Source organism: Mus caroli, unplaced genomic scaffold (assembly GCF_978045245.1).
Source record: "Mus caroli unplaced genomic scaffold, Mus_caroli_1 scaffold_12, whole genome shotgun sequence".
NCBI lineage: Eukaryota > Metazoa > Chordata > Mammalia > Rodentia > Muridae > Mus > Mus caroli.
The window spans coordinates 20,810,994-20,831,179 of record NW_028227267.1 but is presented as its reverse complement, the minus strand read 5'-3'; the positions used below and the strand labels follow the sequence as shown (position 1 = coordinate 20,831,179).

Below are 20,186 nucleotides of genomic sequence, written 5' to 3'. Positions count from 1 at the left end.
TATGGCAACAACTCTCAGGTTAAAGGGGGTTGTATCAGCTACTCACTTTTTTCTGAAGAACATTGATTTTCCTTTCCTTTACTTCTAACATATCTTTCATATCACGGATCTCTCCAGCTAGGGTCCCCTTCTCTTCGGTGAGGTCTTGGAGCTGTTTTGTTTTCTTATTGAGAAAAGATTCTTTCTCTTCCAGCCGTAATCTCAGTGCATCTACCTGAGATGAGGACAAAGACAGAAGGGTTTGGTTTTACAAAGAGATTGTCAATAATCAGTGCTGTTCTGTGTATAGGGGTGGCAGCAGACAGCACCTGAGCAGAGTGCAATTAATTCTGTTCAAGGACACCTTGGTGGGGGGCTAGAAAAATGGCTCAGTGGTTAGGAACACTATCTGGGTGTTTGTTCCGAGGACCCAGACTCAATTCTGTAACCCACATGGTGGATAACAACTATCTCCGAAGTTGTTAACTCTGAGGGATCCAACACCATTTTCTGGCCTCTAGAAACATTGCATGCACATGGTGCTCAGACATACATGTAGGAAAAGCATCCAATACATAAAAATAAGAATATAAATTTATTTTAAAGTCACCTCAATGCATTTTGACAACCTACAACCAACCATAAAGTTCTGTTGTTCAAATAGCTGAACAGTAATACTTTCTAAAAATTCTATAGAGTTTTCGTGAAATAAGGCATCACAAGATAGTAGCATGTTCCCATGTTTGTTTCCCTACCTATGGGAAGCAATATGTTTGCTTAGGGTAGTGAACAAGGCACACGAATTCTTCCACATGAGATCCCAGGGAGGGAAAACATTGCTCATGCTTTGCAGGATCATCCAAGAACACTGAGAACAAAAAGAGCATCTGGATGAACAAGATAGACACGTAGGGAGGCTGCTAAATTAGAAAAATGCATGGGGCCATGAGGAAGCGATGCTGCCAGGGAGCAAAGCACACATCCTCAACTTGGATGACGACTGCTTTCCAAACACTTTTTAGAAACAGACAAAGAACACCAAAGAATCCCCAATTTTACCTGAGTCCAAACATTAGAAAATCAAGACTCAAGTTTTTCAAATGTTGTTAATTAAAGGAAAAAACATAAACTTTAAGTAAAACTATATATATATTTCATATATATATATATATATATATATATATATATGTGATATGTTACATGTTCATGTGATTGTGTACAGATGTATGTGAGAATGCATGTGTGCATATGTATTTGAGCATGTGAAGTCTCCAAGCTGATGATAAGTGACTTTTTTAACTGTTCTTCACCCTGGTTTATTATTTTTTTCAGACATAGTATTTTGCTAAACCTGCAGCTCACCAATGCAGTTATAGTGACTCGCCAACATGCTCCAAGGGATCCTCTTGTCTCTGCCTCCCCAGAAGTGTGATAACAGATGCTTGCTGTCACATCTGGCTTCTCCCTGCATGTTGGGGTCCCAAATTTGGGTTGTCATGTTGCATGACAATTATTGTACCGACAGAGTCATTTCCCAAGCCCCAAGCCTTATAGGTAATTTACCATTTTGCATACCATTCACGAAGTAAGTTTGATTTCTAGACTAGACAGCTCAGACCAGGTCATAGAAGAAAATCACCAAATTATCAAAAATACAAATACCAATAATACAAAAAATATGAAAATCATTTAAAATTAATTTTGTCTTTTCAGACTCCCCTTTATCAATTTCCACCACATTCTCACTCATGGTTACAAATGCATGTTGTGCCAATTTCCAAGAACAACCACTACATACCATATGAAGGCCTAATCATATTCAGCAACCACCTACAAGTTTCCTAGGAGATTCTGTGCGAAACAATGATATCTAATACATTACTCTCAAGGCATTTGTTTTCTCAATTGAATGTTAAGATTAGAAATCTTTACTAAAATTATTGACTGCCATGTCAGCAAACATAAATTACAGCACGAGAATTTTTCCATCTGTTTTAGATACAGCTCTATTGCTATGAGGTAATACTGTGACCAAAGCAACTCTTATAAAAGAAGTCATTTAAACAGGGATCCCACCTCTTCAACAAGGACACACAGCCTAATCCTTCAAGAGTGTCTATCAACTGGGAACCAAGACTTCAAGTCTTTGAGCTGATGGGGGCCATTCTCATTCAAAGCACCACACTATCACTCCACAATTCTTAGACTGAAATCATTTTCCCTATGAAATAATATTAAAGGGGGGGGGCAGCAGAAAGCCTTGAGAGAATGTGTAAAGAGCAGAAGACCTGAGTAAATATGGATTATTTCACATGGGCTTGGCCATGGGATGCCATGTTTCCTGAAGAAGGGACAGTAAGTTTGGGTACTAGGGAGGAAATGGGAGACGTACCAAGAGATGACAGGCATGCAGGTGTATTCCCCTTTTCACTTTTGGTTTGTAAAGTCTTGTATGTGATTCCATAGGAAGGACACTTTTGTTTTGCATATTGATTGAGAGCAGATACATGATGCAGAGAATTATCAAAGTTCACCAAACCATACAGTTCTATAATTTATACCTCAATATACTTAAATTTGGTATTTTAACCAAATTGAAAAGTATGAGTGTTTAACTGAGAATTGACATGCATACCATTCTCTTTCATGACTGAGAGACCAAACAATAGCAAAACCAAGTCCAGAAACCAAAATACCATATAAGCCTCCTGAGAGAACAAAGGGGTTATGGGACAATGGGTTACTTGTGGATGATGGAATGCTATGGTAATGGATGTCTGATCCTGGCCCTCCACAACAGAAAATCAAGCAGCAGCAACCACAAGAAGTAAAAAGGTTAAAGTAACCAGGCGAGAAAGGGTGACAAGTGATTGTCTTGGGGAAAAAAGATTGTGGCAACAAGACATAGATGTGAGCAATTCTGACTGCACAACTAGAGAGAACCGACATTCTGTGATCAGAGACTGAGGACTGCGGGTTTTATAATACAACACTCCTGCATCCTAGCTGTCAAAGCAGGATGGTCCATCTGTGGACCAAAAGAAAATGCCCACCATCGGCACTGACATGTGAGATCAAGAATGACAGTGGAGGGCATTTGGATGAAGGGGCTGCAGAAAATGAATAATCCAAACAGTGTTTGTGGTACTTTCTTACCACTTGTGATTTGGCAGTGCCCTGCTGTGAACTGTCCTGAGCCCAGAAGAGATTAAAGGTCAGCCCTTCTATGAGAATATTTTTTCCTGGACTAAAACAGAGAGCAAGGATGGATGTGATCAACAAGCTACTCACAACAACCAAACTCAACGTGCCAGGAAGATGCCAGTGCCAGCTGAGTTCTTCTGCATGGGAGCTTATTTTCCATGATCATCAGGCATGAACTGAACTTCAAAGAAATTTGGAACATGCGCCTCAATCACCTTCCCCTATCTTGAAAGCTTTGTAAAATCTCCTAGAAGCAAGATGGGGGAAAAAAACCCAACTTGAGGGTCTTTTTTTTTTTTTAAATAAAAAACTTTGACTTGAACTGGATCCAATTCACAACCAACATTAGCTCAGCTTGCAGTAAGCAAGTATGACATCATTTCTAAAGTCAAACTTGAACTTCCAGATGGTGCAAAACCACAAGTAAGCGTGCAGGACTTCTGATGCACAGAAGTGTAAAGATAGTGACATGCAGGCCAGAAAAAAGCCTATTCTATGAGAAATTAGAATGTGTCATTCTAAAATGGGCATCACTGAGTGGATTAAAGGTGCCCTCACTAACATGCTGATATCTGCCAACAGTGCACACTACATTAAAAAAAGGGGAAATCAGGAAGGCTTTTCTGTCTAACATCAGGTAGAAAGATAAACGTTGAACTGTTTGGGAACGTAGAATACCTTTCTTTGTCCCTTCACTCAACAGCAAATAATTTTAAGAGCCTTTGACACTCTCTCTTAAACTTTGGCAGTTGACTCAATAATAATACTTGGCAAAGCAAAGAGGGATATCATTTCCAAGAGAAAAAAAAAAAGAAGAAGAAAAGAAAACGAGAACTGTATGAAATAATCAATGCACAAAGACCCATACGGTTGAACTCCCATTTTCCCCACATCATTTAACCACATGAGACCTAGTCACCTAGTATTTAAACTACTAACAGCTTTCCATTTTAAGAGAATTTCTCATCTCCTATTGATCCAGTTGTGGGTGTGTGTCAGTGTGTCTGTATGTGTGTCCATGTATAAAAACATGTAACATATAAAAAATTAACTTTGTTTCTGGAAATATAAAACAAAACATTTGTTATCACTTAGGTTCCAGGTAATAACTTGAAAGGAAAGGACTGTGGCAATGAAATTGCCAAAATCAGAGTTAAACATTATTAATCTTCATGTCAGCACCCAGGAATTATAACCAGTTACAATAGTGAGGTGTGCTTCTAAAATTTCTATAGAAACAGCTCCTGACCTCTCTGCCATATTTTATGTGGGCCTTCAGAAACAGTTTCAAAATTGTGACATAACACCAACTGCCACTTGATGTGCCAGAAATAATTTTAAGAATCAAGTGGTTTGTGTCAATCTTAAAATGACAACAACACTCCAGAAACAAACACTCAATGAGAAAGGAAACGCTGCTTGAGACTTGCTTGACAACTCTTCAGGAATAAAACAAACATGCCTTCATGAACAGCAACTTTAAAAGAGAAGGAAACCAGAATGCTCACAAAAGTTCCCAGGATAGTTTATTCCACATCCAAAGTCCTTCCGTTTGTTTGTTTTCCCTAATAGCAGACTTGGGTTAAGGGTCTATTTGAATTTGATTCAACTCACAATCATTCAAATGAGAAGATAGCTTCAAAGTTGGAAGGATACATAACATACACAGCTTCCAAAGATACAAACAACAAAATAACCTCAAACCCCAAACTTGCTGTGGTGGAGACCACTTGTTCTCATTCACAGACAATGCTCTGCCCTCCTGAATGCTGAAAAAGACTGGGTTGTCTAGTCAGCCCCCTTGCAGAAAGATGGTGTCTGGGATTTTAGTCATGCTCCCAAATGTAGCACATCACTTCCTGTTGTTATACCAACATTCTGCCATTCCTTAGAAATCCTAGAGGCTATATGTGGTAGATGGTGGAGCTGCAAGATATCAGATCCTCTGAAAGTCTGCATTTTCAATGGACTGTGAGAGGTAAGAATTCCCCCACCAACCCCATGTCCCTGTAGAGACTGAAGGAAAAGCATGATACCTTAAACCATTCAAAACCAGCTACTACTATAACTTTTGGATTTGATAAGATGTAGGCATCTTAAAACTAGATTTTTACACATACTGTAAAAAACTACAGTCCATGCAATTTACATGAACCTAGGGAAAATGAAAAGTCCTTTTTCTCCTTTGCTCTTTCTGAACATAGGACCACAAATTCTATTCCAGTTCTTCCACTCCATATTGAAAGAGGTTTAAAAAGAAAAAAGAAAAGAAGACCCAAGGACAAAACTCAAAGGAATCTGAGTCTTTGGGAGTGAATACATGAGTTAGATATCATGGACTTGGGGGGAAAAATTGAAAATGAAAATAAAACCCATGGCACTGAGTTCAATAAATAAATAAGCAAGCACTCAAGGAAATAGCTCTTCACAAATAGACGGCAGTGCACATACATGTCGAACCAACTCACAGTGATGTCCGTGAACCCAACCATAGAACACAAGCATGAATAAAATATGATACAAGAAATCAAGATAACAACAGTACCTCCTTCATCCAGTTGTTTTAGGGATTAAATAATAACAGAAGAAAGAAACTTAGCACAGTGCCTGGCACCCAGAAACACTCAATAAATATTTGCTATTGTGTTTATATTTTATTACTGTGCTTTCTGCAGCCCTTAATCCAATGATTTATACACTGTAGAAATGTAATAAAGACTGGCCGACCAAAAGCTCTAAGGAAAGGTAAGGTTTTATGCTTCAATACACACTACCAGAGAATTGTATATCGTCTAAAATTGATTTTAAAATGTTTCAGCACACAGTGTATACGTGTGTAGGTACTTGGAGGTGTTTGGTTGGGTGGATACATATGTTTCCCACCTGGGAATAAATTCTCCAGGGCAGTTAATTAGTTTATTAAAGCCTTTAATTGAAAGCTAATATTCCAGAGTCACACAAAAAGTATCTTGATAGTCTCTGAAGTTTATGAATATCTGAAAATTGGTCAATTAACATAATTGATGATACAAGTGATTTTTCTTGGTGAGGTGAGTGCTGTGTGGTATATGTAGATTGGCTAGAGTAGGCATGTCCACTCCTCCAGGAAAAAAAAAAAACTAAGCCAATATATCTACAGTAAATAGGATGATATAAGCCTCATTGGAATTGTAAACTTTTTAAAGCTACACTATTAAAAAGAACAATGAGTTTATTTTTAACAACATGTAATACAACTCTTTATATCTAGAATATTACTATTCAGCATATAATCAATATGAAAATTATGAGATATTTCACATTTTCGGATTGTTTTTAAAACCTAGCACTTACTCTGAACTTCCTATACATCTTATTAAGACCAGCCATGCCTCAGGAGCTCAACAGTCATGTGTGGCCTATGGTTATCATATGGTAATAACAGGTCAGTGATTCTAGTAAGGCTCCAACTTCTAGCCCATGGAACATGAAATTACATTTAGGATTTTAGTTTCTTTTATATGTGAATGTCTCTGGCAGGATTTCTGTCCAGCAACAAACAAGGGTTTTCTAGCTCTGCTGTGCAAATGTCATCACACTGACTTAGGTTGGTGCTTGCATGGTTCCAGAAGGACAGAATGAAGATGTCAAAGATTGCTTGGAGAGACCACAGACCAGACTAGACCAGTCCTAATACAGTGGTGCCAAGTCCTGCATGACCTGGAAGGAATGGTGTGACATGGTTTTCCACCCCTGGAGCAGAGCTAGCAGGGTGTGGGCCTCCATGAGTGTTGACAGTTTGTAGATATGAGGCTTGTTTATATTAAAAAAATAATTTTACTTCATGACCCTCCTTTAAAAAACATTCTCCCAGCCAAGGTTATCAGGGAATGTCTTCTCTGCCAAGGTTAATGACTCCAGGATAATAAGAGACAGTACAAGTCTCAGAGGCAAGGGTGTGTCTATATCCTTAACAAAAATTGTAAATGCTGTGACCTTCAGGACAGCCCATAGGGCTGTGGGAAAGAACTCTGAAAACAAGAGTTTAAAATATTTTCTTAACAATGCAAAATTTAAGGATGCAATATGACTTATATGAAGATCTTTGTAGACCTAAAACAACAGAGGCAGCTGCACTATGAGCCAGCTTGTCAGAAAGGTACAAAGGCAGGCAGATTCCTGAGTTCAAGGTTGGCCTGGAACAGAGTGAACTTGGGTCCTGGCCCAGACATGGTCAGAATGGCAATCTTAGGACAGGATTCCACCTAGATAAATTTATTGTTTGTGCTTACAAAGGCAGGCAGATCTCTGAATTCAGTTGCCATGATATATATATATATATATATATATATATATATATATATATAAAATCTTTTTCTAAACATCAGGGGGTTGAGGTCATGGAATACTGATTTATGGGATAATCAAAAGGGAACTTGGAGTAAACGACTGAATTCATAAGTAAATAAAAACTAGGCCTTGGTGTGAGACAGCTGAGCTACGTGGAGGAGCTATCTGGAGATCTCTAGAGAAAGCTGTTTCAAGCAGAAAACAGGCTGTGAGCTTGTACCTCACAATTGACTTCAAGTTGTTTGGTTTTTTGTGTTTTTTTTTCACTGTTCTCAAACACCTCTCTTTCAGAAATCCCTCTCCAAATCAAGGCTGAACCATGGCACAGGGGCCCTACAGGCTTCTCTTCTATGACGATCAGAAACTACTTACCTCCACGAGAGAGTTGAGCAATGACCTATGAGCACATGGGCTTCCTGGTTTCATTGGTATAAGTCTCACTGAAGTCTGGTTTGTTTGTTCTAAAAACTCAGAATGATCACTGTTTTTCAAAACTTTCATATAAATGTTTAATTATATCAAAAGTTAACTTTTTTTAAAAAAAAGTTAATTTTTAGAGAATAAACCCTATTTATTGGCAGTTATACTACCCAAAACTGGCCATACTGATGAGAGCATCTCTGTCTTTTACTGAGTACTCAGTTGTGACTCAGGCTTCTTCATCTCCCTTCCGTCAGTATCCTTCGTATCTCCAGTCAAGAAATAGGAAGATATGTTTTGGAGACAGCCATTTTTCTAGGTATTATAAATGTGGCTCTTTAACAGGGCAGTGACATCTGTGCCTTACTGAATTGCACAGTTCTAAGAATGCAGGTGAGGGCAGAGCAGCTAAGCACTAGGTTTGTTTTATTTTTAACTTTTGATTTGACTGTAGATTTTACATTATGCATCCCAATTCTGTACATCTCCCCATCCCTCAGTATTCACCCTCAGCTCTTGCAATCCCCCTGGGTCTCTAGGGTATGACAGCAGAAAAGCTGAGCCTGCCTCATGTCAATGGTGGCACTGGGTGGCCTAGCTGAAGTATTGCTAGAGAGTTCTAGTGGTGCAGATAAAGACCTGGCATACTGAACAACTCAGCTACCACCCAAGCCAAGATCCAGGGCTCTGAGTTGACCCAACCCAAAAATCTATATCATCTGCTAATGGTTGGGATGTGTGAAAGAGCCAGTCTTGCTGATTCAAAGCTGCAGGATCTCCATGATACAGAGCAACAACAGGATAACCAGGAGAAGTCCTGATGAGGATCCAATACTGATGGTATTACAAAAGCCAGAGACCTGGAACTAGACCATTAAATCATTGCAATGAACATTGCTAGTGAAGACGTATGGACAGAGATATATGCTGTGGGGACACACTGTAACATATTACAGCTTCCACAATAAGATGCTTTCTATGCTTGTGTGTGTGTGTGTGTGTGTGTGTGTGTGTGTGAATTTGAGGGTGAAGTTGTGAGAATAAAGAATAAATATGAAATATGAAGTGACTGGGAGATGAGTGGGATTGGGGTGCATGTTGTGAAACTCACAAAGAATCAATTAAAAGTTTTTGGGAGGTTGTTTCTTTTTAAAGAAGTTAGAATTGGGCACTGATAGTACGTGCTGGCTGAAACACCCAGAAGTTGAAGGACTCTATGACCCACTATTGGTGTAAAGAACTTAACCTGAGGTAAAACTGTGTGTCAAGGAGGAGCAGGCTAAGGATTGTGGGAAGGCTTCCCTAGAAAATTGATTAGGCAACTTCTGCATGTTTACAGACTCACACCATTTAAATGAAACCACTGAGACCAAGTTCAGCAGAGCAACACTGCTCCAGCAGAAACCAACAGAAGCAAGCCCCTTTCTCCCAAGAGCTCCCTGCATTCAGCCTTTTGTTGTAATGCTTCTCAGGGTCACAGATGACAAGAGATTGAGTCATCTCAGTTAGGCCTTTCCGGCCAGCTGGGTAATGTCAGTGAGATATGTATCTTCCTCCTGGCCACTGCAGTCAGCACCAGTGCCCATGGAAGGAGAAGGACATATAATCCCTAACCCATGTGTAGCCTTCAGCTACATCAGAGGCTTACACATGAGATAAGTGGAAAATCCTGCACCATATTTTAAAGCCTGAAAGCAGCACAAAGAGAAACAGCGGTGGCTATTACAGCAAAGTGCTTTGTAATGCACAGTATTCCTTTCTCCCATAATCTATTCTCTTAAATAATATTTAAATATCTAGAATTTGAGGATATTTGGTATTTTTACAACCACACGCTGTGCTTACAAAAGTTACAACCACTAACTTATTAATAGCAAAAGTTATACTCTCATATGATAAAGATGTATTTGTCTTACCTACCTGTCAAAAAAAATTATACCTGAGTCCTTCATGTCACCAACTGTAGTGAAGATGACAGTGCTGGGATGTGAGTGTTTGGTATTGCCAGTGCAGAATTCCTATCATATGTGGTTTATAAGCCAGCCAATTCCTTATAAAGACTGTTTTCTTACTCAGGTTTTTGGCTACTTCTTACACTAAAATTAAATGGTTTTAAGTGACTAGTCCAAAGTTCAAAATTTAACGTTCAGTTCAGTTCCAGAAAATTTCTGAAAACACATGGGAATTGTAAGTCATGTGTTAATACTTAAAATTCTGTTAATAAAACTTCCAACACTAACGTTACCTCATTGAAGTTACCTCGCTGGTTCTTACACTCACCATAAAACCAGAGCTGTCATAGTTTTGAATTACTACAAAAGGAAGTAAGCCATTCCAAAATCAATGTTATTTTGCAACACGATGATAGTTATAAATTCAAATACTTAAAGCCAATTTGCAGAACCATCAACCTTAGTATCTCCTGACATTTCAAAGCCTATCTTCCAGACTTTTATCCTTACTAAGAGCTAAGTCAAAGAAAATGTAGGTATCATTCATTCGTATCCATTTTCCTTCAAAGAAGCACATTCAAGTTAAAGACAAAATTATTTGGCCATGAGTATTTGAAGTATTGGTTCTGTTTAGGTATGCCACAAAAATTCTGAACTATTAGCATGCTCAAAACCCTGGATTCAATACCCAGCACCGAAAGAACTTAGCACTATGACTGAAGCACTGAGAATTTAAATCCCTGATTAGTCAATGCTGAAATTAAGTGGTCATTTGGTGACTCCTCAGATCAGAATTTTTAATAAATCCAAATGAGTTCCTTCCTTATATATTTGAAGTGTTTATAAATGGACAACAATTCAGACACTGTCCTTGTTTAAGTCCCATACCTTAAGATTTGTGTCTATGAAACACCCCTGGAAAATGGGAGCCCTGTTTAATTTTTCGTAAGATTTTAAAACAACTTATTTTTTATGTTGTGGCATCATTTCTATGATTATCACAACAGTTAAAGGAATCTACTGTGCTTCATGTAAATAATGCTCTCTAACCAACAACCACTTACAATGATTCAATTTTGTTGTCTCTTAAGTTTTAAGTGTCCCTCTGTTGAACCAATAAATACATGTTTGGTTTTTAAATAATGCATGGAATTTTGACCTTTTCTCAGCCGAAAACTGTCTCATGATCCCGGGCAGCAACAACAGGTGACAGTCCCCACTCTCAGTGTACGGTTGCCATACTCTGAGGCCAGGGAGGTTCAAGGTATTGAATGTGTTTTCCACTTATAATGTTTGCTTCCCTAGCCTATACTAATGGCACAAATTAAGGACTTTCATTGAGACATTTCCACAGAAGCATACTGTGCTGGCTAGCTTTGGGTCAATTTGACACAAGTTGGAGTCATCAGAGAAGAGGTAACCTTAATTGAGAAAATGCCTCCATAAGATCCGGCTGTAGGCAGGCCTGTATGGCATTTTCTTAATTAGCGTTTGATGGGGGAGGGATCAGTCCATTATGGGTGATGCCATCCCTGGGCGGATGGGGCTGCATTTTATAAGAAAGCAGTGTGAGCAAGCCATGAGGAGCAAGCCAGTAAGCAGCACGCCTCCATGACTTCTGAATCAGCTACTGCCTCCAGCTTCCTGCCCTGCCTGAGCTCCTGTTCTGACTTCCTTTGATGATGAATTGTGAGGTGGAAGCAGAAGCTGAATAAGTCTGTTCCTCCCGGAGTTACTTTGGTCAAGGTGCTTGGTCACACCCACCATGTACTTTAGCCACACTGACCTTTCCTGTATCCCTTTGGCCATTACCGTTTTGTCCTTCCACACCCATCACAGAACCCTGTATTTTCATGTTTGCTTTTCTCCCTTAGAGTCCATATACAAGAAAAACCATGCAATATTTGCCTTTCTGAGACTGGCTTAATTTATCGTTTTCTTTAACTTGCTTATCTCTCATTCCACCTATTTTCCTGCAAAATGACATAATCTCATTTTTCTTTATGGCCAAATAGAAGTCTATTGTGTAAGAACACCATGTTTTCTTTAACTATTCATCTTTCGATAAACTCCATCATAATGTGGCCATTGTGGAAAGTATAACGGGAAACATGGATGTTCTTGCATCTTTATTGTGTGCTGGTGCTCCACTCTTGAAGTGCATCCTCAGCAGTTTTACAGCTGGATCATTTGTAAGTTTTACTTTTAATTTTCAACATTTTAATCCTAAAATAGGGTTTGTAGGAATGTGGTCCTATCATAACCCAGGGGCATCTGTTCACGTCTGTATTTGTACTCAAGTGGTGAAGTGAAAAAAAGACTAAAGGATTTGTCCATTGATATCTTCACTCCAAGTGACAGCAACGGGACACAATGGAAAGCAGGATGAGCTGAGCTGCCCTACAGTTAGAGGGGGATCTGTGCTGACACAGTACACCAGTCCACAGGCCTCCCACACAGTGCACCAACCCACAGCCCTCCCACACAATGCACCCATCCACAGATCTCCCACACAGTGCACCAATCCACAGACCTCCCACATAGTACACCAATCCACAGACCTCCCAAACAGTGTGCCAGTCCACAGGCCTGCCACACAGAACACCAATCCACAGACCTCCCACACAGTGCACCAATCCACAGACCTCTGACATAGTGCAGCAATCCACAGGCCTCCCACACAGTGCACCAATCCACACACACCTCCTACACAGTGCACCAATCCACAGGCCTCCCACATAGTGCACCAATCCACAGGCCTCCCACATAGTGCACCAATCCACAGGCCTCCAACACAGTGCACCAATCCACAGACCTCCCACACAGTGCACCAATCCACAGACCTCCCACACAGTGCACCAGTCCACAGACCTCCCACACAGTGCACCAGTCCACAGACCTCTCACACAGTGTGCCAGTCCACACAGACTTCCCACACAGTGCACCAATCCACAGCCCTCCCACACAGTGCACCAATCCACACAGACCTCCCAAACAGTGCACCAGTCCACAGACCTCCCACACAGTGCACCAGTCCACAGACCTCCCACACAGTGCACCAATCCACAGCCCTCCCACACAGTGCACCAGTCCACAGCCCTCCCACACAGTAGCCAGTCCACAGCCCTCCCACACAGTATGCCAGTCCACAGCCCTCCCACACAGTATGCCAGTCCACACAGCCCTCCCACACAGTATGCCAGTCCACAGCCCTCCCACACAGTATGCCAGTCCACACAGCCCTCCCACACAGTGTGCCAGTCCACAGACTGCAGTGCAGTTGGGATCATAGTCATAACAAAGATGAATTCATGTCTAACAAACACTACTCATATCCCTCTTCAATTAATATTAATGTAAATGTTAATTTTGACAATGCATTTTCAACTAATTTATAATTTTTATTCAGTTCCGTGTATCAGTAAGAGCTACTACATACTTAGTGGTTGGTTATTTTTGTCTCTGGCCCTAAGCTATCACAAGCAATGAGTATTACATAGTATAATTCTTAGCTGACTACAGGATTGTTTTTTCTTTGAAACAAATATTTCTCTAAGGTACATAACATTTGTTTTTTAAAATAGTTCATAATACTTTAGGCATTCATGCTCCATAATCAATATTACCATTAAAATGTAGTAAACATAAAGAATTATACATAAAAGCAATATTAAGCTATAGATGCTCTGAAAGAAAATATGGGTTCTCCTTTTTGTTTTTAGATATAAGAGACAATATTGACTTATAACATAAAAGAAAAACTAATAAGAATAAAATATGAACTTCAAATATCTTTGTGGAAAAAGGAAATAAAAAGTTGCACAGAGTTTTTGTAAAAGACAGCAAAATCTAATGTCCATTCCAGCATATAGGGCATTGTTATTAAGGAGAATAAGAGAAAGGAACTTTCATTATAGAGACATTTCTAAAAAAAAAAAAAACAGATAAATGTGAATTTATTAAATGCCTACTTTGTTCTAAATAATAATAATAATAAGGAGGAGGAGGAGGAGAAAATTAAATCAACACATTCAATTTCTCCAGGTAAACTAAGAATAGTCGTCTACCAAGTGCTATGGGGAGCTGAGAGTAAAAACTACAGGCAGGTTCGGAGCTCTCAAGAAAGCACTTAGCCATTTCATTCCCAGCTTGTTCCCCTAGAGAAATACGCTAGTGGCGAAGTGAAGAGGAGGCGGTCTGTCTAGGGAGAATCGTTTATATTGGTATATACAGCTCTAGTAACACTGTCTAGGATTTTAATACATTGCCAGGAGACAGGAAATAACAATAGCTAGAGGCAAATGCTGTCAACCTAGGCTCCAGTGCAAGTGTTAACCCTCTCCTTCCTCGAATCCCACAAAACTCTAGCCAGTTTCTTCATCCATAAAATGAAGACAATGATGTAGAAAGGTGTAATTGAAGCCTGACCTACCAGGTGTTGTATTATGGTGAACTAGAAAATAAAGTAGAAATGCTCACTGGGTAGCAGTAGCTGTTTAAAGGCAACAGTCACCCAAATTATGATATTATAGGATACTATGCAGCCATCATTTCTATGAGACTAGTACATTAAGTCATTCTAGTGTTACATAGCAGGTACTGTGAAAGGCTAACCATGCTGATGATGGTGGTAACATTACCTGATATTTGCAGCACAGTTTTAAGAGGCTCCTGGGCTTCTGAGACAGGGAGAGTTCCTGTTCTCCATTGTATAAAGCCCAGAGCCATATGGCCTGTGACTGTGTCCTGCAGCCTTTTCCTTCAAACTGAAACGTTCACTCCTGGGTGAAGAAGAGAGGCTCATACAACTTACCAGGCTCAGAAAGCTCACAAAGTTGCAAGATTCCACAAGTCCCTTCCCAAAGTAACATAAGCAGTAAAGAGTGCTGCTTGGGAAGGGGTCTGTCTACCCATCCTTCCATTCAAGCTGCTGGCTAGCAGTGCAGGGAACTCCAAGGATGCAGCTTCCGGGAGCTGTAACTGGTCCTGGGGTAGGCTTTTTAATGATGCTCATGTAAGTGCCCCTGTAAATCCATTGTTTCACCACACTGTACTTTGTGGAATCATTTCTTTGGTCTGGCATTGGTACCTTCTCTGAGGTAAATGACTATTTGCTCATGTCTCCCAAGGAAAAGTCAACCTCTAGGGTGTCACACCTGAAACCTGCCCATGTGTGTATCAACTCCAAAGGGCCTACCATGATTATCACACACAAGGGAGACAGCACATATAACAAACACAGAAGTGAAGAGGAATGTGGTCTGAAGTGAAAAGAAGGTACACAGATCAAAATTACAATATGCACATTATCCTTTCTGATAGGTAGCTGACAGATAGATGTACACATAGATAGAAAGCAGGTTGGTATCGATAAGTGAACACATTAAGACTTTGAAGGTTTTCAAGCTATAAAAATACAATTATACATAACATATAATCTATAGACTATACATGTATAGATTATATAGTATGTACATTTATATATATGTGTTAGTATTTGCTGTAGTATCCAGATAGATATATAGGTACATAATACATATAGATAGACACATATGTACTCACATACATAGAAGGCAATAGACTAAAAGATATATAGAATACAAAATGGTATTCCTACTCTTCATCCAGTTCAAAATGCCCCAAAGTAGTATCAGTTAGAGGTCCTCCACAATGGCACCCACATATATGCAACTTTTCTGTGTATATACTTTAGTCAAATATTTAATTCTGAAATCACTGTCACAGTTTTATTTTTCAAAATTATACAAATACTTATCTTGGCCTCGGGTGTTTAGAAACATCCTTTAGATACAAACATGGCCACGGGAAATGTTTCTTAACTGGTCTCCATTGCAATACATTCTACTGGGGTGTGCGGGAGACTTTGGGGACATATCCTTACAGTTAAGCCAAGCTGAAGTTTCACATGGACCTTAGGGAAGGGCAAACATGATTTTCAAATAGGCACTTATATGGAACCCTATGAAAATCTACCTTGGCCACAGCAAATAATCCTTTCCCTGATAGAACTTGAAAGCATTCTCCTACCAACAAATGGAGAGCTAAGAAAACACTAAGTCACACAAAGGAGAAAGCAGTCACTATAAAAACCAGAAACTTCCATGATGTGTACCAAATATAAAGTCATGAGACTTAAACTCTCTGGTCATTCAAAATATTATAGTTATTATTGTTGTTGTTATTATTATTTATTGTTATGTGTGAGAGAGAGAGGCAGACAGAGAGAGACAGACAGAGAGACAGAGAGGAAGGAAGAGAAAGAGACAGAGAGAGGGAGAGGGAGAAAGAGACAGGGGAGGGGAGGGGAGGGGAGGGAAGGGGATAGGAGAGGAGAGGAGATATGTAAGAGGCCATTAGACCTTAGTGGCCCCTAGACCTTATCACAGTGATGTCAATATGGAAGTACTACTCAGGTTTTTAAACTGAGCACACAGACAGCACCAGTTGCCAAAATGAAAACTAACAATGACTATCAAAGTTCATAGCTCTAATGTACTAACCTAGCTTTGGGGCTTCTGTATTTCTGCTTCTATCTGACTGTTCTTGCTAACAAGGTAAGTCAATTCTGGATTTTGAGTTTGTGCTTAAAAGCCTACCCTGAGAAAGTCTTGGGGCTACATTGGGGTCCTGAACAGCCATTGTGGTCTCTGACTGGCATATAAACACTTCCTATTGTCTTAAACCCATGTCCAGATAGTCTCCTCTGGTGGATATCCCACAAAAGTATGTGCCCCATGGAACAAGTGTGAAGATCCGAGAGCAACCTTGTAGGTTGGTTCTTTCTTTAGAACTTTATATGGGATCAGGGAATTTGTCAGTCTTGACAGAACACACCTATACCTGTTGTGCTGTCTTACTCACTTGTCTTCTGTTATTTTAAAAAGAGAAACCAAGGGCCATCCCTCTCTGGGTTCACCTTCATTGCTGCTAAAGCATTTGCATGATCACACTGCTAAGGCAGTGAATATTTTAGTATGGAAAATATGTTATCCTGTGTATTCTCATTCATTCATTCATTCTCTCTCTCTCTCTCTCTCTCTCTCTCTCTCTCTCTCTCTCTCTCTCCCTCTCCCTCTCTCTCTCTTTCTCTCATCTCTCTCCTCTCATTACAATGTGAATATTGATTATGCCATATTCTATTACTTTGATAGCTGTGCCTTCTACAGAAACAGCCCTCAATTTTATTGGAGACAACAAAATTGAGCAGCCCAAAGAGTTAAAGTTGGTAGTGGAGAGTTCATGCTGTTCACACGGTCTTCACATGTGTAAGATAAGAGGGTGGAGCTCACTAAGTCAGTTCCAATGGGTTAGTCTGTGATTTTAAGACTCCATGCTATTAATGAATTAATGCATGTTCTGTGATGCAGAGACCATTAAGCCACCCACAAACTAAGGGACTGTTACTTCTAAGCAGCTTTAGATCCTCTCAGCACTCCTAGCCTTAAACATCTAAGGAGCAAGCATTTTCAGTGCAGTCTAAGGGCAGATGTTGGCAGCACTCTGCATCCCATTTAGACACTTATGCAGAGCATCTTAAACAGAAAACTACTAAAATCCATGGCTCTACCTTTAACAATTACCAATTTTATGGAGAGGGAAGTGTGCTGGCAGCATCCTATCTAGCTGAAACACAAGAAATGCCCAGAAATGAGAGCAGTAATCTAAAGGAAGCAGTGTCTGAGACAGAGGGGGATAGTATGTCTAGGAACTACACCTTCTGATGATAGATAAACCAAATGCAGCACACTGAGCCCGCCATTCTACCGCAAGTCAGATACAGAGACGAGTAAAGACACCACGGGGGAAAACACGTTGCCAAACAACTTTACTCCCATTTAGGATGCAGAATCGACATCTCTCAAGAGGCAATCACCTTAGCCATGGTGGTCCCGATATAAACTATAGGGATAGGTTACAGCCTTGGGGGAGGGGCCACTTGCCTTTTGTCTACAATTCTTCTTACTGTGTATGTCACTTCTGTGGGAAACAGAAAGAACCTGCAATATAGTCATTCACATTACTCTAGCCCTAAAAGCCCTTCCTGTGATGAAGACATTTTACTAAATTAAATATATTGGTGAGCCAGCTCCCTTAAGCTTAAACTTTGTGGGCTCCTAAGGAAATCTTGCAATGTGTGTTCTTGCCTCTTAGGAAGTCTGTTCTGATTATCTTCCCTCACCAGTTCGCTCCAGTCAGTTGGAAGCAGCTTCGGAGACTCTTTCAGGAAGAGAGAAGTGCGTAAGGGAGGCATGGAAGACAAGGCAAGGTGGAGATGAGAGAAGGCTTTGAGGAAAGTTCAGAGGATGAAGCAGTGATGTTCCCAAAACACAATGGACACTGGGTCTAGATTTCGCAGCCCTGAATCTTCACACTCCCAGGCACAGCCAGCTACCTGTTCATACCTCTGGCCTTCGCATGCAGCGGCACCCATATACATACACAGGCACGTGCATTGTAGATGAGGGTGGGGGACAGGAACTAGACACAGAAGAGGAAAAGGCAAAGAAGAGATCAGTTATGCAATACAAGTCAAGGACTACCCGGAGTCTCTGGAAGCTACGCGAGGAAAGGTGGGCTCCCCCTTGTAGTCTCTAGAGGGAAAGAACCATTGTCGTTACTGCACCAGTGTTTCCAGACTCCAGTCAGCACATTCCTGAAGTTTTAAGTCACAAAGGTTATGGTTATCTTCTCAGTTACAGGAGCCCTAGAGACATACCGGTAGGAAGATGGCTTAAGCATGAGGACCTGAGTTCAATTATGAGCATGCGTGTAAGAGCTGTGCACCGTCTCACTTGCCTATAATCTCGGTGCTGGGGAGGTAGAAAGAGGCCGATCCCTGGAGCTTGCTGGTCAACCAGTCTAGCCAAGCACATGAGCTTTAGATTAGATGAGAGACCCTGACTCCAAAATAAAGTGAATAAGTGACAGGAAACATTGTCTTCTGTCTCTGTCTCCATCTCCCTTTGTCACTTTGTGTCTCTCTCACACATACAAAAGATAAAATGAAATATTGTCCTCTTTTATCCAGAATTTATGAATACATATTTAACTTTGATAGGGTTATAGAGATAAATGAAATATCATTCTTGCCTAAGGCAGCTCTTATCTAAAGGGAATGCTTCCTTCTTTGTAACATCCAAATCATATTCTAGGCAACAAACTATAGAAAAAGCTTACATTTTAGTGCTAAGGTTACTACACTGACTCTATATTTCAGTAGGTCCTCCGTGTTTTTATGGGCTGAACACACAGTCTAAATGTTTTTCTATTCACTGTTCAGAAGACCACACCTTTATCAAGGAGCATAAACCTTAACAAATGTCTTCAGATGAGCAGAGAACACGCATGGAGTGAGGCCCAAGCCCACAGCACAATGGGAGTCCCTGAGAAAGTAACATCTGGAGCAATGGTCCTGGTCTGCAGAGGTTTACACGGCATATTTTACACATTGTTACAAATGACAGAATGGGGACCATACTGGAAACATTAGAGGATTCTACATTTTGACTACTAACAATGCTAAAAGTTTATACAAATGGTAAAATATCCTACAATATTCACTTTTTGAAACTGCTAAGTTTTATCATGTTTGTCAGAAACTTTAAGAATTTGTGAGAGCAAGAAATTACTGAATGTGTCCCCTCAGAAGATCAAAAACTAGGGTGATCTCATGTGTATCCTTTCTATAGATCCCTTTCCCCCACTATTTATTTCCCCCACTATGTTAATGATTTCATTAACATCATTAAGTTGCAATATATTTAAACTTTACCAAGGTAAAGTAAAAACTTTAAAAAAAAACACTCTTGATTATTTCAGGATTACACATGCTATCCAAATTATTCAGAAGACAGTGTTACAAGAGAATGGACTTAAAAACCATTTTCATATCTTTGACAATTGTCTTTAACAAAAAAAATTGGGATAATCAAATTAGAGAGAAGAGAAAAATATTCTTCCTCTGTTTTTCTCCTCTTGGCAGAGTTCTCAGTGCAGAGTCATTTTCCAGGCATAGATGGATGAAATTCTGTTCTCTGTAATCTCTGTAAAGATTATGAAAATAGAGTTCTATTTCATGGAAGGGGATGATGTCCCCGCTGAGACTTCCTCGCATCCCCATGAGGTCAGTGTTGGCAGACAGGACCTGCTTGCTCTCTGAATCTCTACTGTGGCCATGAGGACCTCAGTATGACCTTCACATTCCTTTCCCACCTCAGAGACATAGACACCACAAAAGCCACTTTTGTCACCGAGGAAGATGAGAGCGTCTGCAGGCGGGAC

General features: G+C 40.1%; 1 protein-coding gene across 10 annotated transcripts in view; it reads right to left on the bottom strand.

Moving 5' to 3' along the window:
* The window catches only part of Erc2 (ELKS/RAB6-interacting/CAST family member 2), an 864,340-nt gene that overhangs the window by 509,516 nt on the left and 334,638 nt on the right, over positions 1–20,186 (bottom strand). For all 10 annotated transcript variants that reach the window (XR_015044606.1, XR_015044607.1, XM_085828472.1 and 7 more), the window contains one exon: positions 47–214. Coding sequence is in view for 8 of the 10 variants with exons in the window: in XM_085828472.1 (XP_085684598.1) it covers positions 47–214 (168 nt within the window). In the remaining 2 variants the exon portion in view is untranslated. The remainder of the gene's footprint in view (positions 1–46; positions 215–20,186) is intronic.